The sequence below is a fragment of the Trifolium pratense genome, linkage group LG5 (assembly GCF_020283565.1).
Source record: "Trifolium pratense cultivar HEN17-A07 linkage group LG5, ARS_RC_1.1, whole genome shotgun sequence".
Taxonomy (NCBI): Eukaryota; Viridiplantae; Streptophyta; class Magnoliopsida; order Fabales; family Fabaceae; genus Trifolium; species Trifolium pratense.
The window spans coordinates 2,972,736-2,995,461 of NC_060063.1; the positions used below are offsets into that span (position 1 = coordinate 2,972,736).

General features: G+C 35.5%; 5 protein-coding genes across 5 annotated transcripts; 2 read left to right on the forward strand and 3 right to left on the reverse strand.

Moving 5' to 3' along the window:
* Positions 1-1,569: 1,569 nt before the first annotated feature.
* Positions 1,570-2,824, forward strand: LOC123887035 (cytidine deaminase 1-like). The gene has a single exon (XM_045936310.1). The coding sequence runs from the start codon at positions 1,751-1,753 to the stop codon at positions 2,666-2,668; it is 918 nt and encodes a 305-aa protein (XP_045792266.1). The 5' UTR covers positions 1,570-1,750; the 3' UTR covers positions 2,669-2,824.
* Positions 2,825-6,798: 3,974 nt separating this feature from the next.
* On the reverse strand, positions 6,799-7,788 carry LOC123885765 (PRA1 family protein F2-like). The gene has a single exon (XM_045935084.1). It carries the CDS (start codon positions 7,494-7,496, stop codon positions 6,897-6,899), a length of 600 nt encoding a protein of 199 aa, XP_045791040.1. The 5' UTR covers positions 7,497-7,788; the 3' UTR covers positions 6,799-6,896.
* A 3,445-nt stretch (positions 7,789-11,233) lies between these two features.
* Positions 11,234-12,513, reverse strand: LOC123884396. Its single transcript, XM_045933482.1, has 2 exons — positions 12,133-12,513; positions 11,234-11,647 (listed from the first exon to the last, which is right to left on the reverse strand). Exons 1-2 carry the CDS (start codon positions 12,511-12,513, stop codon positions 11,234-11,236), a joined length of 795 nt encoding a protein of 264 aa, XP_045789438.1.
* Positions 12,514-14,858: 2,345 nt separating this feature from the next.
* LOC123886629 (thioredoxin-like 2, chloroplastic) lies at positions 14,859-18,816 on the reverse strand. Its single transcript, XM_045935934.1, has 4 exons — positions 18,435-18,816; positions 16,810-16,989; positions 16,071-16,235; positions 14,859-15,314 (listed from the first exon to the last, which is right to left on the reverse strand). Exons 1-4 carry the CDS (start codon positions 18,627-18,629, stop codon positions 15,183-15,185), a joined length of 672 nt encoding a protein of 223 aa, XP_045791890.1. The 5' UTR covers positions 18,630-18,816; the 3' UTR covers positions 14,859-15,182.
* Positions 18,817-20,051: 1,235 nt separating this feature from the next.
* On the forward strand, positions 20,052-21,852 carry LOC123885371 (venom phosphodiesterase 2-like). Its single transcript, XM_045934646.1, has one exon. It carries the CDS (start codon positions 20,182-20,184, stop codon positions 21,544-21,546), a length of 1,365 nt encoding a protein of 454 aa, XP_045790602.1. The 5' UTR covers positions 20,052-20,181; the 3' UTR covers positions 21,547-21,852.
* Positions 21,853-22,726: the final 874 nt, after the last annotated feature.

The window sequence follows — 22,726 nt, forward strand, 5'->3', positions numbered from 1 at the left end:
AATTGGATTTGAAGATAAAAAAAAAAGGGAGAAATAACAAATGAAGTAGGGTTTTGTGGTTGCAATTGTGCATTTAACTCATTGATTGTATGACTTAGTTTAGTGGTAAATGTAAAAAGAAGTGTAACTAAAAGGTTTGTTTGTAAAGTAGCCTACTAATAAAATAAAACACAATAACATATTTTAGATTTTAGAGGCAATGTACCCCCAACATATAATCATTTATTGTGTCGACTATTGAATTGTTAGGAGCTAGTATAGCTCTATTTTGGAAATACGTTATATCGTTCATGTATTGTAAAAGTTGGGGATGGATGCTTTCAACAATAGAAGCAAGAGGATCACCTGAATTTGGAATCAATAAATTTGATGGAATGTCAAGTTCTAAATCATCGTCGTTGTCATTTCCAATTTCTCCATCGCCAACACCCAAAACCCATTCAGAAAACAATCTTCTTTGTTCAACGTCTGCACTTGAAGTACCACCGCGAAGCCTCATGCTTTTACTTAATGTTAAAACTTCACAAAAATTCCAAAGAACCGAAGAATTAATAGTAGCATCAACAACTTCTGGCCTTGTACCTTTGGGTATTACTGGTAGAATTTGTCTAAAATCTCTGCCAAAAACAACAACTTTTCCACCGAAGGGAATATGTTTATTTTTTTCATCAACAGACTTGAGAATATCTTTTAAAGTTCGATCAACAGCTTCGAAATAATGTTTGTGCATCATTGGTGCTTCATCCCATATAATGAGCTTTGTTTTTTGTATTAATAGCGCCAAAGGGCTTTTAGGAACTATGGTACATGTTAAAAACTCGTCAACATTTAGAGGAATACAAAACCTTGAATGTCCTATTCTACCGCCAGGTATAAGCAATGCAGCAATCCCACTTGAGGCAACTGTTAAAACTATCTCACCTTTTGAGCGTAATGCGACTGACATGGAGGATAATCTTTTAAACTCTTCCCACAACTACGTAACATCGTCTTAATATCTGCTAGTGCATATTGTATCAATTGATCATCGGTTAATACTAAATTTGCAATGTTAAAATCAAAATAATGAATGTGATTAGTGACATGACTATTGTTGTGTTTGGTTGTATTGCAAAAAAAAAATTGATTTAACATAATTGAGCTTGATAGATTTGATTTTGGTTAAAAGTGAGTTAAACAGAATTGATTTATGTCTGAATACATTAACGTAAAAATAAAGGGTATTTATAAAAAATATCAATTCTTTTTCCATTATTTTTTTTTGACAAAATTCTTTTTCCAATTTTAAAAAATTATAATTTAATAAACTGCATAATAAATAATTTAAAAAGTAATATAAGCAAGATTACATGAGACATTGAAATGTGAATGATGTTTTTTTTTTAGGAAAATGCTAAATAGTGCCCCGAGAATGCTTAAAGAGTGCCCCGGAGGCACTATTTAACAAGACCCTATTAATAATATTAAGTAAATACTCAATTTGACCCCCCAAAAAAAAAGAAAGTAAATACCCGATGTATTTTGTAGTCCTATTTGACAAGAAAAACAACCCAAATTATTGGTAGTAAGTATGGCATAGCTGGCAATGGCATATTACCCATTCCTCCTCCAATCAATCTATAAATTAGCATGAGGACCATCACATATCTTCCCCGTTCCTCCACTCCTCATCTCATCTCTTTTAACACACTCACTCACTTTCTCACATCATCATCATCACTTCAAGTCATTTAATTTATTTATTATTAAAATGGCTGAACCCAGATTCATAATAGAAGCCTCAGAAGCTAAGTCAATATCCCAATCAACGGGCTTAACCCTAACCCAACTACTCCCAAACATCGTCAAATCAGCCCAACCATTAGCCCGTGTTCCCATCTCCAAATTCCACGTAGCAGCCGTCGGTGTCGGAATCTCCGGCCGAATCTTCATCGGCGTTAACGTCGAATTTCCTAACCTTCCATTTCACCACACAATTCACGCTGAACAGTTTCTCTTAACAAATCTCTCTCAAAATAAAGAAACTCAGCTTCAATATCTCGCCGTCTCCGCCGCACCTTGTGGTCATTGCCGTCAGTTTCTTCAAGAAATCCGCGGCGCCTCCGATATTCCTCTCCTTATAACTAACTCCGATTCATCGGATTTCACTTCTCTCTCTCAATTTCTCTCTCATCCTTTCGGTCCTCACGATCTTCTCCCTAAACACGTTCCTCTTTTCTTGGAGCCTCGTCACAATGATTTGTCGCTTCTCGATCTCGAAGCATCCATCGATGATTCAATCGCCGAATCCAACGGTTATACTAATCAGTTGAAGGTTGCGGCACTGGAAGCGGCGAATGAATCACACGCGCCGTACAGTGAATCACCGTCCGGTGTGGCGTTGTTGGATTCGAGCGGGAATGTTTATAAAGGTTCATATATGGAATCTGCTGCTTATAATCCTAGTTTAGGACCGGTACAAGCGGCTATTGTAGCATTTATTGCCGGTTCCGGTGCCGGAGACGGTGCGGCGGAGTATGGAGAATTGGTGGAAGCGGTGTTGGTGGAGAAGGAAGATGCGGTGGTGAAACAGGAAAGTACGGCGAGGTTGTTTCTTAGTTCAATCTCACCTCACTGCCGATTCAACGTGTTTCTTTGCACTTCCAATAATAATAAAATTAAAAACTAATTAATTTTGTTATTTTTATTGTATTACTGTATTATTATTTGAGAGTTATCTCACCAAACGAAGAGTTATCACTTATCATCATCATGGAATTGGAGAGTATGGTGTATAAATAATTAAATATTAAATGAGGAATGATACGATTGATCCATTTTTATATGTCTGTGGTTCCAATTTTGTTCTTAGAAAATGAGAAACTTTTTAATTTGTGTACTTTTATTTTAAAATATTTTCATCTTATTTTAACATTCCATAAAGTTTCGGACATAACAATTATTACTTTTATAGGACAAAAGTTAATATGTATAAGCCTTTTATTACTTATGGTGCATAAGTCATTCACAGTCATCAGATGATTTTACACATGTAATAATCATAATTGAAGAACTTTCTATTTTTGCTTGCTCAATTTCGGTCACATTTTACATGCGATTCGATCACCGATTTCGAAAACTAATACCGGAAACATTCATAAAATCGAACGACGATCAAAACGGTATAAAGAACGTCGAGTTTCATTGATTATTGAGGGAGAACGAACCGGGTCGACGAACCGGGTCGTCGTGACCCGTTTCTGCAGAAAATGGGTGAGGAAGATGATGAACAGTGACGCGCGTCCACGCCCACTCTCACTGGCGGCGCGTGGGGGCGCGTGCGGTGCCAAGGAGACTCCAGTTTGGTATTTTTCTGAGACCTGGAACTATTTTTATTTAATTAAATGAGGTAAATATGCTTTTATAAATATAAGATATTAATAAAATTTTCCCAAAATTTTATTTAGGGTATTTTGAATTATTTGGGGATACCTCACTCTCTTCGGTTTTATATCGTCTTAAAATTTAAGGGATTAAACAAATTAAAATTTAAGGGATTAAACAAAAATTGAAATTTTTATTTTTAATTACCGGATCATATAATAATCTTTTATTCATTATATAAATTGTTTAAAATATTAAAATAACATTTTTGTACTATATCATACAAGATAATACCTTAAATATTTATATTATGTCTTATACTATTCTGTCTTAAAGTTTATATTACGTTTAGTTTAGCATTTGAAACTGGCATTGATGATTTTCAATGTGTAATTTGTGAAAATTCATTCAGATATAATAGCTTTCCTCACGTAATCGATTGATCCAAAATACATGTATAATTAATTAATTCAATTATAGGTAAAAAAAATATGCAAGTTGGTTGATGGACAAAGTCAGTGAACTTAGATCAAGTTGAGTTAAAAGACAATATATAATTCACTAGTACATGTATAATAAAGTATCAAGTTGAGTAATATATAGTACATGTATATGATGCATGACGCTCCTTTAGCATGTACAAATAATGCAAAACGTATCAGGATGGAGATCAATCTGACCAATCGTGGTACAATTGATTTACTTACATTTATTTATTTAAAAAGAAAACGACGAAAACCTATTCAATGATCTTTAAGAACTACTACTAGTACATGATGATCTATGCATAACCTTTTAAATCATCGATCCAGCACTGCAAAGGATACAAGATATTTGCACAAGGAATCTTGTGTTGTGATCACTACAGCCAGATTAGCATAGTGTTTGTTTAGTTCGATAGTGTCACAAATTCATCTTCAATGAATTCATCATGTTAAATTTATTCTAAATACAAATTCAAGTATTTATATGAAAGTATGTTGAAAAATTAATTCAAAGTTAAAAATCAAGTGCATGATATGTTTGGATCGTCTGTTTATATGAATTGTTTTATTATGGATGTCAAAGTTAATCGTCTGTATCGCACAATTTTAAACGGCACCACAAAACCACTTAAAAATAATGAACTAATCAGTGACTCAATTTTATAATATCTTGTGCGACTGAAAATTGATTTCCAAAACCGGTTTTCCGAAATTCAAATATAACATAAACCATTAATTATAGACATAGTAATCATATCCTTGTGAGCACAATCATGCACTAATGCAAAATATATTTTTGTCCAGTGTAAAAGAAGGGTGGGGTGCCATTCTTTAAAAGCCATTTTATCCTTGTTTAAAGATTATGAATCATGATGTCTTTATCTTCTAGTATGTTCCTTCTTGGACCACGTTTCTTCTTATTTCTTCTCACACACCAATTGGTTGTCTTTGGAAGAATGAGGTGGTTGAGTTCAAGATTTTAATCTTTACAAGGCACCTATATTTAGATATATATGCATTGGTTAAGCAAATGTGGTTGTCTTTTGAAGAATGAGGTGGTTGAGTTCAAGATTTTAATCTTTACAAGGCACCTATATTTAGATATATATGCATTGGTTAAGCAAAAATGAATTCTATTATTAGGAACCTTGGTGGTGACAAATGTGGTCCATATAGTTTTATTTGTTATTTAACTCTATTCTAACCTAAAATAATTATATAAAAAATCTAGTTTACCAAATATATAATTCAGTGTCGAGGGCCAAGGGATTATGACTAATGGTCCTTTTCAGGGCCAACTATTATCACATATTTTAGGTGAAAAACAAATTGAGTTTACATCTAATCAATAGATTTAATTTATTAAAAAAATATTTATAGGACTTTTGGATACATTGATTTTCAAGAGTTATGATAGCTCCATTTACACAAAGTTATTGAGAAGCTACTTCCTCGAACATTTCTTCTGTCCGAAATTCAAAAAAAGAAAAAGGTAATGGCTCTGTTTGGTAAGTCAGATTTGGAGTTTATAGTTTATAAATTCATATGATTAAAAAAACATTGTTTGATAAACGTTTTTTAAATAGATTTTATAGATTATTTTACTAGTTTATAATTTATTTTTCAAACACTGTTTTAAGTAACTTATTAGCTTATAACTTATCAGTTTTTCTTTCAATTTTATCTCTGTCATCTTACTTGAAAAAAATTAAATATTAATTTAGTCTATCTTTTTATGTCATGTCATACTTATAAGCTAGTTCAACCGCTAATTTTACCAAACACAACAAATTCAATATGCTAGCCTATTTATATATTAATATGGATGCCTATTTTTTATTGAAATTTCAGAGATATGTATTTGTACTCATTTATTAATATAGGGGATATCTTTTTTGTTTTTTCTATTCATACATTAATACGGGATCTATTTGATTTTTGTAATTTATATTGTACTTATGTTAATACGAAAACCTATTTGTTGGAAAAATTCTATGAGATCTATATTTTTACTCATACTAATATGAAGACCTATTTATTTTATAATAAGTTATTTAAGAAATAATAGACACATAAATATTGTCGACAAAAAAGATACATAAAAGTAAAATAAAATAATAGGGGTTAATTTCAATCATATATAATATTTAATCTCACATGACATACGTGATTCAAAGAGTCATATTTAACAACAACAAAAAAGTCATATTTTTTGTGAAAATTGTGTTATTTGTTATTGAAATGCATGTCTGTAGTCATATTAACTAATGATAATGAGAGAAAATCAATTAAGTGTGAATTATCTAATATTAATTACTTTTTTAATTTTAAATTAATAATATATTAATTTTGTCATATTTCAGTAAATTAATATTCATAATACTTACTTTTATAAATTAAAAATAAAATTGTTATTTCAGATTATGTTCAAAATTAAATAAGCTAAAACATATATTATATATGTTTATTTTAATATGAGGTAAATTTTACGAGTTTACGAGTTAAATCTACGTTTCGACTTCACTTGACCATCATGAATTGACGTAAAAATTAAATTATAACCGCCTTAATTAGTACTGTACATAATATCTTGTCTTACTTACCGTTAGAAATAATATAAAATTATTGATATGACTCTATGATAACGCTTTTGGGATAATCGGTTATTTGACATGGTATTAGAGTCTCTATGGCAAAGTGGTCTAGAGTTCGGTCCCTACTCCCCTCACTTTTTAATTAAAAAGTGGAATTTAAGCATATGATAGGTGAACCTATGCATTATCCACGCTTCAAGCTCAAGTGAGCTCTTGCGTGAGGAGACGTGTTAATTGGTTATTTGACACTTACTACATAACTCATTTGTGATCATCATAGTGAAATTTGCAGTTTATTTCATCTTATATATTGTACTATTGTATAATAACATAATAATGAATCAACAATCATGAATTAAAAAAGGAAGTGAGAAGAAATGAAATATATATAAATTCATGTTGATTCTATATATATAGTATCAAAGGAAATAGATAGCACAATTTTGGTAATTAATTAAGATGGCAAAGTAAAAGAAGAGGAACCGGGTTGTCTAAGAGGGACTTTGATAACATCTCTAACACCCCTTACAATCCTTACATCTTCATCCAATGTGAACAAATCCTCCGTTTCTCTCAACAAAGAATGGATCAACACAAAACCTAGTGCAACACACAAACCAACTACCACATTATGTGTTACATCCGTTAGCACAAGCAAACCGATGGTGATCAACAACAATGCGATAACCACAAATCGTTCGTCAATTTGATACCTCATAATCACCAAAGGTGTAACTCTTAGGAAATATAAACACAACCATCCGATCATCATCACGATGAATATGATCAATGATATTGGGTGTCCTAGTAAGCTAAGGAAAAGAATGAACAATATGATGATCACGTAATTCGCTCGAAAATGTTTGGCGTTTGTGTTGATTCTTTGAATTGCACCGTAGAAGGAAGATGGTAAGTTGAAATGAGAAGATTGAAAAATTTCTGTCCATGCTCTTGTTACGCCTAGACCTGCTTGGAACCGCTCTTTGGCCTCTGAAACGTAAATTAAGTTTGGATTTGATGGAATGTCTTCTGAGATTGTTCCATACGTTGTCATCTTCGTCTGTTAATTATTCAGACAAAAGTGGAGAGAACACAGAATGAAGGTAATAAAAAATAAACATTTTCTAAGACTGAATATGAATATGATGAATGTTGATGTTAGAAGAATATCACTAGAAAACCCAAATGTTGTGGATCTCTACGGTTTTTTAGGACAAGTTCTCATGTCTCATGATGCATGAATCATGATGAAGTGAAAACATTAGTTTTTCCTTTTAGTGAATGTGATTATGTGACTATACAGAAACACATGATCTAAGTCACTTAGGATCATATTTTTTTTTCGAAAAACCATGCAATCCATATTAATAATTTTTATAGAAAATAAAATTATTCAACCACATATTGGTCAGCAAGTTATATATATTTTGTATACAAGAAAATAAGAGAAAAATATTATCTTCTTTCTCACTCTTTTTATTAATATGAATCAAACGTGATACCTCAGAGTTCACAACACTCACACACTACGCACAAACCACTTGCGCTAGATTTCAATGTGTAACTATCAATCTGGATCCTCAGCTGCAGCACTGTCTGCGGCTGCTGCTGCATCATCCTGGCCCTAGACTTAATCACGCACGCTGAGCCAATTTTACTATATATATATAAGTCCCAAAGCATGCAATTATTTGGTACATATTAATTGAATCATTTAAATTATATATATATATATATATATATATAGAGGGTGTATATTATGAGAATGATAAATATATATGAGAATATGAGAATGAATTATGACCATTAGATTAACATGAAGGTGTAGGATTAAAAGACTACTGTAAGTGAGTCACGTGACTCGCTTTTCTCACAAACGAGCTTCTCTCTCTCTCTTCCTTCCTTCATCAAATTTCTCTCGATCTCTCTTTCTCAACGCGACGCCGCCACTCGCCGCCGATGGACCTCACAACGCCACACCCATATCTCTCGTTTTGAACATCACCGCCTCCTTCTCTGTTCAATTTCATGAGTTTGGATCTATTCTTCTTTTGAACATCAACGCCACACCAGGAACAAGGTTTTTTTTTTGCTTCTCTTCCTTTTGATTTATTCTTGTTTTGTATCCTTCTTATACTTTGATTTTCTGTATAATTGGGTTTTTTTAAATCTCTGTGTCCCTCATACCTTGATTTTATGGTATTTAACCTTACAACTAATATAGAAGCTATTTGTTTTTTTTTTAATGTGCTCTAGATGTTTGATAAAATGCTTGTTTGAAACAATTTGTTCTTTAGGTACTGGTGTAGCAGCAGTTGAAGTGTAAATGAACTAGGCACTGCTACTGAACTAGGCACTGCTGAAATTGGCAAATGAACTAGGCCCTGCTGTCCAAGACCAGTTAAATGAAATTGGTACTGGTGTCGAAGACTAGCGTGAAATTCTGTCGAAGACTAACTGAAATTGGCAAATGAACTAGGCACTGATGTCCAAGACCAGTTAAATGAAATTGGTACTGGTATCGAAGACTAGCGTGAAATTCTGTCGAGGACTAACTGAAATTGATGCTTAGTTTAATGTAGTTGTAATATGCGACAAAGCTCACTGGTGCTTAGTTTGTATTCACTATGCTTACACATTGTAAATGAAAGAACTTGGCACTGCGTTGATTTTGTCGAAGACGTAGATTGTAAATGGGGGTTAGCTCTATTTGTAGAGTGATTCACATTGTAAATGGGAATTAGCTCTATCTTTGTACAAATTGTAATTATCATCTTATATTAAATGAAAAAGTTTGATTGAATTGCCTCAATACATCCCTATAAGATAAGAGTTTTCTTCTTTGCTCATCAAAGGCAGGATCAAAAAGAAATTTGAATCTTCCTACGCACGGGACATGCGTTATATGTCTTCGGGGGCGTTGGATGGATGTAAGTTGTAATCCATATCAGTAATATAGATCATTGCAAATAGATCATTTGTTACCATATCAGTAATATCAGTGTACCTTGTCAGTGTACCACAATTTTTCTTTATTTGTACCAGCCATATGCATGCTTTTGAAACTACTGTCCTTTCACTTTCAAATTTAGAATAGAACATGCCTCCAAAACATTTCCATCACAATAAAAAACCGGTCTACTTGTACCACAATGTTATTGGTTCATGTTTCAATTTATTTGCAATTTCATTTGATTCTTTTATTATTGGTTCAATTGCAACTTTGTTTGATTACATGGAGAATCCACCAAACACACAGCAGGTGAGTTAAACATGCAGAGCCAAAATGCTAATAAGAGATTAGTCACATTAAGCTCCTCGTAAGATAACACCGTTGCTGATAGAAATAAGCTACGGAAGAGTTCTCAGCATATTTCCTTGAGCCTAACAATTGATATGGTCATAACAGTGTGTTTTTAAGTGTCGAACAAATTCTGTTGCTTATTTCTAACATGAATTTGAAGATATCGCGCATAATTTAACATGAATTTGAATTATTGAATATATTGTTGGGCTTAATTCTTTTCAATTGTCAACCAATTTTTGCCCAAATTAAACACCAACTCTAACCCTTAATTGAATTAAACACAAACTAATAACATTATTATTCTCAAATTGAACACAGAGACCCGACTCAAATTGTATTAAACGCAAAGGGAGATTCACAACAAGAGGGTTTGATGGCAGAGAAATTCATGAGACGCGGAGAGAGATGCGGTGAGAAAGATGAGACGAGAGGGACGCGAAGGAAGTTTATGGGTCAGCGGAGGTTTCCCGAAACAGAGACGTCGGTGGAAGGCGGAGAGGAGGAGAAGAGCGGCAGAAGCAAAGAGACAATAGGTAAGAAGAGAAAGTGTTTTTACGTGTGAAGGAAGAATTTTGAGGAGAGAGAAAGTGAATAGTAATAATAATGACACATCACAATGGCACATGACTCATTTAAGTGGTATTCTAATCCTACTCCTTCATTTAAATCTAAGGGTTGTAATTTATTCTCATATTCTCATATATCTTTATCATTCTCATAATATACATCCTCTATATATATATATATATATATATATATATATATATATATATATATATATATATATATATATTAACAAAAAACAGTCTTCTCAGCACAAGATGTGCTAAGATAGACTAACAAAGTTTACAAATAGTCACAGAAAGAAATACAAGCAATCATATAAGGCCCAAACATAGCAAAAGACTAGACCACCAACTATGGTAATTTGAGACTAAAGTAACACTCGTCGTCTTCAACCACCTATAAGAAAAGAGCTTGATCTTGTCCAACATCTGATGAGGAGTGCTAGTTGAACCTCTGAACAATCTATGATTTCTTTCCGTCCACACAACCCATAAACTAACAAGCCAAATGAGTTGCAGAAAAGACCGACATGCTCTAGATCCACCAGCTGATAAAGTAAACTGAACAAAATGATCCCGGATAGAAGTGAAACCCGTCGATGAAATGCCAATCCAAGAGCGAACTAAATCAAAAATAGAACCAAAAGTACTGCAAAAGATGAATAAATGGTGGGTCGACTCGGCCACCCCACAACCAGAAACACAGTGACGAGCTGCAGAAGATAAAATGCCTCGGGTGACAAGGTTGGACTTTGTGGGTAACCTGTCACGCAATAAACGCCACACAAAAATGGAAACCTTTAAGGGAACCTGAGGATGCCAAATGAGATGCTTTGCATCATCCACAATAATCGAATCCATAGTAGTCAGTAGCTGATAAGCGCCCCGGACAGTGTAGCCTGTATCAGGGTCTGGCTGTCACTGCCACCTATCCGAAGTTTGTACCTGTAAAGAAATGACAGAGAGTAAAGACTGACACTCCCCCAATAAATCCTCCTCCCAAGCCCTCAGCTGCCTCCTCCACACCCACGCCGCCCCATCTAACCCCCACCCTAAAAAGAACATCTCAGCCACCGTATGCGATTTGGTCTCTGCCAAAGCAAACAAGCGCCCAAACCGCTCACATAGAGGAGTCTCATCCAACCAAGAATCTGTCCAAAAAAGAGTATCGGACCCATCTCCAACCCTCCTAACAACATGGTCACCAAACCACCTACCACCTGACTCACCACCACCCTCCCTAATACTCGCTATCTCTCGCCACCACAATGATCCACGCCTCCCTCCAACTCGAATCTCCCTCCCTCTACCCCATACAGAGCCACCAACACTCTAAACCACAACCCTTCTCTATCCACTAACAACCTCCAACACCATTTAACTAAAAGTGCCAAATTAAACTCCCTCAACTGCCTAACCCCCAAACCTCCATACTCCTTACGCAAACAAATAGTTTTCCAATTTACCCAAGCGATTTTCCTAAAATCCTCACCCCCCCCCCCAATAAAAAAATTAATTAAAAGAGATTCAATAGAGGAAATGATACCTGGAGGAGCTTTGAAGAAGGATAGAGCATAGACAGGTAAAGAGGTTAAGACAGACTTAAGTAAAACCAGACGACCACCAAAAGAAAGAAAACGACTCTTTCACCCAGATAATCTATTCTTTAACCGAGCCAACACCGGTTCCTAGAAAATCAGACGCCTCGAATCACCCCCAATAGGAAGACCCAAATAAAGGAAAGAAATATTTCCCACTTTACAACTCAGAGCAGACGCAGCCTCACCTAACCAAGAGACAGGGATATTCACACATACCAGCATACTTTTATTGAAATTAACCTTCAAGCCAGACATAGTCTCAAACAGCACCAAAGTAGCCCGCAAAGCCCGAACATTAGCCCAACTTTTCTCCCCTAGCAAAAGGGTATCATCAGCAAACTGAAGGTGCGACACTGAAGTCGAATCACTCTCCCCAATCCTAAACCCCGTAAAAAAGTTATGAGTAACTATAGCCTCCATCAGAACATTCAAACCCTCAGCAGCCAATAGAAAAAGGAAAGGAGATAACGGATCTCCTTGTCTAAGACCCCGTTCAGGAGGGAATTCATCAGTTGGGTTTCCATTAACAAGAACAGATGCAGTAGCTGTGCCCACACACTCCCTAATCCACTTCCTCCAAAGAGTTGGAAACGCCATCCTCTCCAAAACCGCGTCCAGATACCCCTAATCCACGGAATCATAGGCTTTCTCAAAATCCACCTTAAAGAGCATGAGTTCTTTTTTAGCCTTCCGAGCATCATCTACTACCTCATTGGCAATGAGAATACCATCCAAAATCTGCCTATCCTTTACAAACGTCGTTTGAGACTCTGAAATGACACTACCAATAACGAGATGCAACCTATTCGCCAAAACCTTTGCCAAAATTTTGTACAGGCTACCAACCATCGAAATTGGTCGAAAGCCATTCAGCCGTTGAGGACTGTCGACCTTTGGAATCAGAGCGATGAAAGTAGAGTTGATACCCTTTGTCAATTTACCATTCCTATGAAAATCAGATATAAAACGCATAACATCACCACGAAGTTCAGCCCAAAAATCCATAATGAAACCAAAATTTATCCCATCAGGGCCTGGGCTTTTATAACTCTCACAGTCCCATACAGCAGATTTCACCTCTAACTCTGTGAAAGGTTTGGTGAGACTACTACCCTCACAATGGTTCAACCTTTTAAACAGAAGGTTATCCACCTCAGGCCTCTCCACATTGAATTTCCTGAAGTGATCCGCAAAATGAGTAAACACAGCCTGCCGAATAGGAGACACTCCCTCTAGAGTATTCCCACCCACTTGGATCACAGAAATAGCATTCCTTCGACGACGACCTGCCAAGACCGAGTGAAAATACTTAGAGTTTGCATCTCCCTCCTTGAGCCATAACGAACGAGACTGTTGCCAACTAATACTGGTATGCAACCTAGATAGAGAGAAAATATCCGCAGTCGCCCCGTGAAGCTCTGCTATCTCATCTACTGACAGATCCTCCTCTTCCCCCTTTTGATCCAAAACCGACACCCGGTCTTTCAAAGAATCATTACGACTAGGCAGGTTTCGGACATGAGTCTTGTGCCACTCTTTCAAAGCCCCTTTTATCAACTTAAACTTTTCCTTAAGCACAAACCCTCCCCATCCATCCATTTGGAACGAATTCCACTTCTCTCTCACAAACACTTTGTCCCCAATCCTCCTCCTTCGCTGAAAGAACCAGAGGACAATGATCGGATAACCCCCTCAATTTGGCCACCTACTTGCAATTGGGCCAAGTCAAGCACCACTCCTCCGAAAGAAGAAACCTCTCAAGACAACTCATCGAGAGACCATCCCCTTTGAACCAAGTAAACTTACGACCAATCAAGGGTAGATCATTGACTTATTTGATTCACTTCTATACAAATTATATGCATAAAAATTACTCTTGGCTTAAGCCACTGGGTTTGGTCTAGTGGTGAGAAATTTGGGTAGTTCTGGGTTCGATCCCCAGCTCATTGTAAACAAAAAAAAAATTACTCTTGGCTTATCAATTCACTTCTATACAAATTCACTTCTATACTCTTGGCACTGTCCGCATAAAAATTACTCTTGGCTTGTCTGATCCAAGTCAGTCTATACTATGCAATATTTTTTCTTTATCCTTCTGTCATGGTCACTTTGTCCTTTACACCGCTTGCATATGGAACCAAATAATTACCGCTACCAATGTTTTGTTCTGTGTGAGCAAGGTCTTAAATCACGGATGTGGTTGTTGCGATTGCAGTCATTGCGGTTGCTGCAGCGTGTAATTAATGCGGTTGTGTGAAATCATTTTGAAATTTCACGTACTATATAGAATGACACTACAATACCACTACACTATTTACCCACCATTGCTAACTCTTAATTTATTCCATAAGCACTTTTTCGAATGTTATTAAATTAGATAAAAATATTATGATATGATGAATGGTTGACTCACCTTAAGAAAAACAATACTGATGGACCACTCAAGAAAAAGCTAATTTGGAATTTGAGGCACAAAAGCTTTATCCGTATATTGTTGTAGGAATTGTATGAAAGACTTTGTGGGAATGAAGAAAGCAGCGTGTAAAAAATTTTGTGGCAGGTATAATAAATACTTTGCATATTATAGGCATATAATTGTGTTAGATTGACAGATATCAGTGTACGTCTAGGGCCAGGATGATACAACAGCAGCCGCAGCAGACAGTGCTGCAGCTGAGGATCCAGATTGGTGTAACTATAATCTCACCTAGTGTAATTAATATAAGCTAAGGTTCATGCTAAACTTTATTAGTAATCGCTCAACATAATTTAAGATTATAAATATATACATATTATTAACTTAATTATAAATATATTGTCTCACAAAAATCATCAAGAACAGAGGTTCTGTAACAGCAGAAATAGTTATAATTTAAATTAAAAAAATTAAGAGCTAAATTAATGTGTTCTTTGCTCGTCTAACTACCGATTTCGCAAAAGAATGAAGCCATAACAAGCTGTATTCAGCTTACAGATGCACAAATTTTTCAATTAAATACAACTTAAGACCTAACATGTCATTTTCACTGAAGTTTTCAAGTACTTGATTACAATCAGCTAATGAATGATCAAGAATGAAAGAGAATAGAAAAATTCTGCTTTATATCCTTCTAAAACAGATAAAAAAAATAATACAAGTGTAAATATACAGATTACACATAACCTTCACATCATAAGTCTTTCTCGACCACAGCTTCCGATGGTGTTAACTCTTCCGTAGATAAACTTATAAAAGCTACAGATGGATGGAGGTTGTATTATGATTATTAAACAGATTCTGCTGGTATATCCTTGGGAGCAGAGGAAGGTTCAAGAAGCAAATCACCAATTCCCTTAGGTGGACCGATGCTGCATCGAGCTGTGTTATGTGTCTGGATGGCATCCTTTATTTTTTGAAACTGTAATTTTCAAAAGAACCATTAGAGCTTATTATTAAATTAGAAGATTTGGCTCCCACCATTCTATGTAATTAAATTCTATCCACTATTATAAGCATCTATATCCATCGTCGTACTTTTGTTTCACTTTAGAAATCTGAGGTACACATTTCTAGTCCTTAAAAAGGAAAATATGCAAGTGATGATATGCAATTTGATACATCTATATCCATCTAATATCCATTTTCTGAATTAAAACAGCCAAGCACTCAAATATGCATTATTATCAGTATCTTCTTACAGACAGCAAATGTTGTACAACTTAGCTCAATGTTCCTAAGAGAATTACGCAGGATCCGACTACAGAAAACATAAGCATCAGGAATTTGAAAAAGTATTATTCATCAGTTTTATGCACTTTTGCATTTTTTTCTCCTTAAATTCTACATTATATAGAATATAATATGTTTAGCGAGGAGGGAAGATATGTTTACGGTATATACATTTCTTGGGTTCAAAATAGACATTAATAGGAGATATAAGGTTGGTTTGGTGGTTAGGGTGGTGGAGTTAACGAATGGAGTGAAAGAAGATATGAGGTTCGGTCCTCACCCGAGCATAATAATATTACTAACTATACTAACATTTTGTGATTAAAAAATATAAATTAGAATTTAGAACATACACTAAGTCACTAACAATAAATAACTACTACTCATTCTCTTAAAATGAAGCCAGAAAAGATTAGCATGACCAGAACTAAATAGTAAATTTTACCTTGGCAAGCGAACATGAAAACGATTCAAGCTGCCCCTCAGCCCCTCTATAAAAGTGGAAGTAAGGAAGTACTTTAACATTCAGACTTTTGCACATTGGCTTATTCTCATCAAAATTTACTTTAAGGAAAATAATTTCAGGGTTTTCTTCAGCTGTTTTGCATAACTGCCAAAGCCATTAAACAAATATATCAGGTACAGGACAGCTGTAGTATAATTCAAGCAGCATGCAAGAATAAAAACTGTTGTGTCTTTTTTAATCAGAAGCAGCATGCGAATTAAGCACATATTAATAGTCTGCTTGGATATGTGTTTGGTTGAGGTTTCTCACATCCCAACGTGTTGTGGCTGTGACTTTCTAAAGCTATAAACACCAACTTTTGAGCAATTGCAAGTCTGGAATTGAAAAACATCATCCAAACTGGAAAACATACAAGCACCGAATTGAATTATTTTTAATTCAGGTCTAAATAAACCAATATTTCCCTGACAGCCATGAAAAGATTTATTTAATAATAATGTGATGTGATTCAAAGGTTTTACTTGTCAAGGGACAATACTTAAACTTAGAGATTAGCATCACTTCTAGAACCAAGGTATAACCTTTTACACATGTTGTTGATCATGTTTGATGTGTGAGCCAGTCAATTACATAACTGTTATTTACCCTAAGTATGCAGCCATTAACAATATCTAATTATAATTGACAAACACAGCCTAAATTCTTGAAGCAAAAGTACCTTGGGGAATAATGCTCTGCAAGAAGCACACCAAGTCCCATAAAATTCAACAATAACTAATCTATCCTCAGCTTGACTCAAAGCATTCAGAAATTCTTGTGTGGAGTGAATGTCAATCATATTTGGTGCATTCTTTTCCCACCATTTTGGTTGACCAGTTTCGGCAATAGTTGCACATACCTGAAGCAAAAAGTGAGTAAAAACCAACAAAAGCTGTGAGAAGAAAACAGTAGATTTTAGTAACCAGTAACATAACCCATATATTCGACTAACGTTCAAGAACATAGTAAAAACAATTATAACTTATAAGCCATCTCAGCTGGTCTGGCTAGAGCATTTGAATAGTATGGATGAACCAGATACAAGCTCCCGATGGAAAAACATAATAATAAGCAACAATGGAACTTGTAACATCCATGATGCTTTACACATTTTAACTAAAGTAAAAATAAAAACAATATTAACAAGAAGCTATTTCTAAATATAAAGCTGGGGGAAGTTACAGAGTTTTACTAAATAGTAAATAACGCTTAATTGGTTGTGCAGGTCAATAAAGCATTCACTAGTGCGGTTTATTTCGGCCCAGTAACTCATTTGTGGTCATCACAAACTAATAGAATGAAATCAATAGAGAGAACATACTAAAAAACATACAATAGTCCAAAGAAGTTTTCTTTCTAAAGCTGTAACTTTTATATTCGAAGAGAAATAAACCACCAAATTAGTCTCTGACTTTGTAGGACGCTCTCAAATAGGTTCTTGATATTATGAATATTTCAAGAAGATCCTTGACTCTATTAAACTGTCAAGTCGGTTACTTATGTGACTTCGATCTAATACCTCTCGATACAGAGAGGAAATGCGCATTTGTATCATTTTGACTCTCCCCATCTCGAATTCTACTAACTTGATATGGGACTGGTGGTTGTGAAGGGAAGCACCCGCAGTTTAACCTCCCAAAAAGCTAAGTTGGCTTGACGAGACAATGACAGAGCGGCCTGTAATAAGTGCCAGACCCTCAACAAAAGAATGGATTAAGGTGATAGAGTGTTATCAGGAGACGCTAGGTTTCACTTCTCTACATTTAATCACCACTTACTCATCAATAACTTATTGGCAATAAGTCTCTATATTTTAACAACTAACTATTAATTTAGTTCCTATATTTAACCACTTATTATCAATTTAGTCCCTAATATGCTGTCACAACTCACAAGAACCAATATGAGTAAAATTTGACAGAGTTAGAAACCTTCATAAAATATTCATAATGTCATGACCTATTTGAAAGCACCCTACAAAGTCAAGAACGAATTTGGTGGTTTATTCGTTCAAAAAATCGAAGATTGCATAGAACTAGCTAGCATATGTTTTTCATATGTGAACATCTAATTCTAAATGCTAAATACTAAAAAGCACACATGATTCTAATTCTAATTCTTTTAAGGGATTATCCTAATCCTAATCATAATGTGAGTGACCCAAGATTGAAATGTGGAATGAGAGTGTAATTAGAGCATAATTAAAACATGGGGTGGCATAAAGATACTTAATTTATGATCATCACATCACCTAATAATAATAATAAGTAATATGAGAAAGGGGTATAGGGTGAAAAAAGTAACCTTGAAAGGAAGCAATTGTTGTTTTCTGGAAGGTGAAGAAGAATAGGGCGGTGGAGGAAGAGAGAAAAGCCTCCTTGGTGAGAAATCGAGGGAAGGTGGAAGCGGGAGGAGAGTAGTGAAGAAAGAGGTTGAAGATGAAAGTGGAAGAGATTGAAATTGTAATCGAATAGTATGATGAATATGTGGTGACGCCATTTACACACAACACAAGAGAATATTGTTATGATGATGATGATGAAGAAGAAGGTTGAATTAGATACATGAGTTGAGTTGATGATGAGAGAAGAAGAAGAAGAAGAAGAAGAAACAAAGTGTGTTGTGTTGTGTTGTGTTGTGTTGTGTTGTGTTGTGTTGAGTTTGAGTGAGTGGATAGGTTGAGTTTGAGGAGAAAAAAAAGGAACCGAAGAAACAGATATTTTTATTTATTTTAATTAAGGCACCTACTTTTTATATCTTTTTCTTTTTCTGCTTTTTCTTGCTTGTTTTGCTTTGCCTTTTTCTCAAATTTAAATCACTCACCGGCGTCGGATTGCGTTTTCTTCGGTAGGTTTCAGTGGCTTTGGGTACTCGGAGATCTTTTCCGGTGGATTCTATTTCGTTCTTCCTGGACTTGTGGTTCTCTAAGTTCTCCTTTCCTGTTTCCGTTGGCTCGTTTGTTTGCCACTGATGAGTTCGTTCTATTTGTATGTTCCGTATTCGTATTGTTCGCCGACTGCGGTTCATTGTTGTTGTTTGCCTTGTATTGTTTTGTGTTCGTTTTGTACTCGTTGAGATTGGGTGGTATACGGTGTTGTTAACCCGAAAGGGTTTGGTTCTATTAACCCGAAAGGGTAGTTTCGTTAATAACGTTTTGTTCATCCCACGATCTGAGTTCAAACGCATCTTGTGAAACCGGTTGTGTTGGTGTTGCTGCGCTCTTTGATTCTCTGATGCTCCAGGTCTATTGATATCTGCAGGTCTCAAGACGCAATAACCGCCTCTACTCTTGTATCAACTTCTTATTCGTCTGCGGATTGTTTGCTCGAAAGAGCTTTTATGCCTGCTGCTTGTTCAGGGGATCGTTGGCACGTGGATTTGGTTCCGTGTTGACGGTTGATCCATTCGCTAAGTTTTGAACCCTTTTTATCTTGGTGATGCTCTCACTCTTCATCTTTTTTTGTAACTTGGTTCCGGGCCCGTACGCGGGTTCGCTAGGTTGCGCTTGTGATGAGTGTTTGTTTTGTTATGATTGAATAGGGCTATTCGACCTGATTTTATTTGATCACGATGTATTCCCGTTTGGGTTGTAACTGGGTCAGGTCTTATATCCCCCAGTCTCTGTACTTTTTATTTTTATTTAATATATATTCCTTTTGCTTAAAAAAATAATAAGTACTACTCAAAAGTCAAAACCTTAGTTATTACTTCTAGATATGTTTTAAACAAAGTAGAGAGTTTGTTTCTATAAAAAAAAATAAATAAATAACTCGCACATTTGGTCCTTGTTTTTATTTTAAGTTTTAAGTTGGTCTCTTATGTTTTAAAAGTTTCAAGTTGGTCTTTTATCTTTTATTCCGTTCCATCAGTTAGTCCCCCGTCAAAATTTTCACTAACACCATTAGTTTTTGACACGTGACTGACGGAACCGACACATGGATGGAATCTAAACAGATCTAAGAATCATACTACCGACAAGAAGAAGAAGAAGAAAAAGAAAGCATAATAATCAGAAGTAGCAAGTTGTTGATACAGTAGATAGAATCCGAATATGGATACTAAACAAGTAGAAGAAGTATCAACACCATTCATCACTTCTTCAACTTCTCATTCTAACAAACCAACTCTTCTTCTCAAACTCATCACTTCAATGTCACTCATATCAGCCATTATCTTCTCTCTTCTTTTCTTCTCTCTTTCCGAACCAACAACCACTTCCCGTCCCCTCAAAAAACTCCCTCATCCCGTCGTCATCCTCATTTCCTCCGACGGTTTCCGTTTCGGTTACCAATTCAAAACCCCAACTCCCAACATCCACCGTCTCATAACCAATGGCACTGAAGCCATCACAGGTTTAATCCCTGTTTTCCCAACTCTCACTTTCCCTAATCATTACTCCATCGTCACTGGTCTCTACCCTCCTTATCACGGCATCATCAACAATTTCTTCTACGATCCAATCACTGGTGACAAATTTACCATGGCAAGTCATGAATCTAAATGGTGGTTAGGTCAACCTTTATGGGAAACTGTCGTAAACAACGGTTTATCCGCTGCCACTTATTTCTGGCCTGGCTCTGAGGTAATTAAAGGCTCTTGGACTTGTCCTGATGAATTTTGTAAACATTATAATGGTTCTGTTCATTTTGAAGATAGAGTTGATTCTGTTTTGGACTACTTTGATTTACCTGTTGATCAAATACCTGTTTTTATGACTCTTTATTTTGAGGATCCTGATCATCAGGGTCATCAAGTTGGTCCTGATGATGATGAGGTTACTCAAGCTGTTTCTAGGATTGATGGGATTATTGGGAGACTTATTAATGGCTTGGAAAAAAAAGGGTTTTTTGATGATGTTACTATTATTATGGTGGGTGATCATGGTATGGTTGCTACTTGTGATCAAAAGCTTGTTTTTTTAGATGATTTAGCTTCTTGGGTCGAGATTAAAACTAATTGGGTTCATTCCTATACGCCTTTGCTTGCGATTTGGCCGCCTAGTAATTATTCCTATGCCGATGTTGTGGCTAAGATGAATGAAGGGTTGAGTTCGGGGAAAGTTGAGAATGGGAATAAGTTGAAGGTTTTTCTTAAGGAGGATTTGCCTGAAAGGCTTCATTATGCTGATAGTGATAGGATTCCCCCGATAATTGGGTTGGTTCATGAGGGTTATAAGGTGGAGCAGAGTAGGACGGGTAACAAAGAGTGTGGTGGTGCACATGGTTATGATAATGAATTTTTTTCCATGAGGACTATTTTCATTGGACATGGTCCTCAATTTGCAAGAGGGAAGAAGGTGCCTTCGTTTGAGAATGTTGAGATTTATAATTTGATTACTTCTATACTCAATATAAAGGGTGCGCCTAATAATGGGTCTGACTCATTTCCACAGTCTGTTCTTCTACCGAATGCTTAGTAACATTTGAAATTTGGTAATAGTTCTGAGTTGCTTGTGCTTGACAGTATGTTCTTTACTCTAAGAGTGATGTGATGCTCAGAAATATGGAAGTAACATGAGGAGGAGGAGGAGGAGGAGATGTTGCAGAAAGAAAAGGTATCACATAGCTTGATTCTTCTAGTTCTAGCCTCTAGGATTAAACTATTTTCAGTATAAATTGCTTTAACATTTTGTATCTGTTGCTGGATAAAGAATAGGTGTCATATTACATGTATTCTTGTAGGATTAAACTACGTCCATTTTAATTTGATTCAACTTATCGTATCTGCTGGTAGATCCTCTTCATAACTTTACTTGCACATTACTACTCTTTCCATATGCAGTTTGTATAACTCAAATTATGAATGATGTCTGCATTACGTTCATGTTTGTTATGGCATACCTTTGATAGATTCAGGCGTCATGTAACTAGCTGCATTTGTATTAGGTTGTAGAATAGTTCCTTATCATGTAACTAGCTGTTTGTGATAACTGATAGGATAGGAACCCGACCCGAGTTAACGAGAAGAAGAAAATGTATTGTTGATTGGATTGGATAAACTGAGTACACACTAAACTGAAAGTACTCATAGGAATGTGCTTCAACCGAGCGCCTAGTATAGTTTATTTGTAATGACTGCTGAATATTCATGAAGAATCAAATTGCAGTTGTTCCCTTTTATCTTCTACCCTTTCATTTGCTTCAATGCCCAGAAGTATGCACCAGAAAACTGAGAGGCCATAAATGCATATATATACTTGGAGATTCCAACTGTGCAGACTTGTGAGCTGAGAGGCCAAAAAACTAATGAACTTGTCTGATGTGATGAGTTTTTAAAACCAAAATTACCATAAACTCTGTTTTGCTAATCTGCTATATATATCAGACATCAAATGTTCCTATAAAATGAGGTGAGAGATATGTTATTGGTTCTCTGACTTTAGATTGAAATATAAGACAAATATTTGTCAGTTGCATAAACTGAAAAGTTACATACAAAATAGTGATTATAACATGAATAGATATATCTATTGCAATAGTTTCACTTAATGTCAAGTTCTGACGTTAATAATAGTTCTGACGTTAATAATAGTTCTGACGTTAGGCATGCCCTGTTCTTTTCTTTATTCTTTGGCGTAAGGCATAGTCCCCCCCTTA

Coding starts and splice junctions, on each gene's coding strand:
- LOC123887035 (XM_045936310.1), top strand. CDS start 1,751: ATGGCTGAACCCAGATTCATAATAGAAGCCTCAGAAGCTAAGTCAATA.
- LOC123885765 (XM_045935084.1), bottom strand. CDS start 7,496: ATGACAACGTATGGAACAATCTCAGAAGACATTCCATCAAATCCAAAC.
- LOC123884396 (XM_045933482.1), bottom strand. CDS start 12,513: ATGGCGTTTCCAACTCTTTGGAGGAAGTGGATTAGGGAGTGTGTGGGC. Junction 11,648..12,132: donor ATTTCAATAAAAGTATGCTG/GTATGTGTGAAT, acceptor GTTGTGGTTTAG/AGTGTTGGTGGCTCTGTATG.
- LOC123886629 (XM_045935934.1), bottom strand. CDS start 18,629: ATGGCGTCACCACATATTCATCATACTATTCGATTACAATTTCAATCT. Junction 16,990..18,434: donor AACAATTGCTTCCTTTCAAG/GTTACTTTTTTC, acceptor TTTTTGCTTCAG/GTATGTGCAACTATTGCCGA. Junction 16,236..16,809: donor GCAGAGCATTATTCCCCAAG/GTACTTTTGCTT, acceptor TGGCTTTGGCAG/TTATGCAAAACAGCTGAAGA.
- LOC123885371 (XM_045934646.1), top strand. CDS start 20,182: ATGGATACTAAACAAGTAGAAGAAGTATCAACACCATTCATCACTTCT.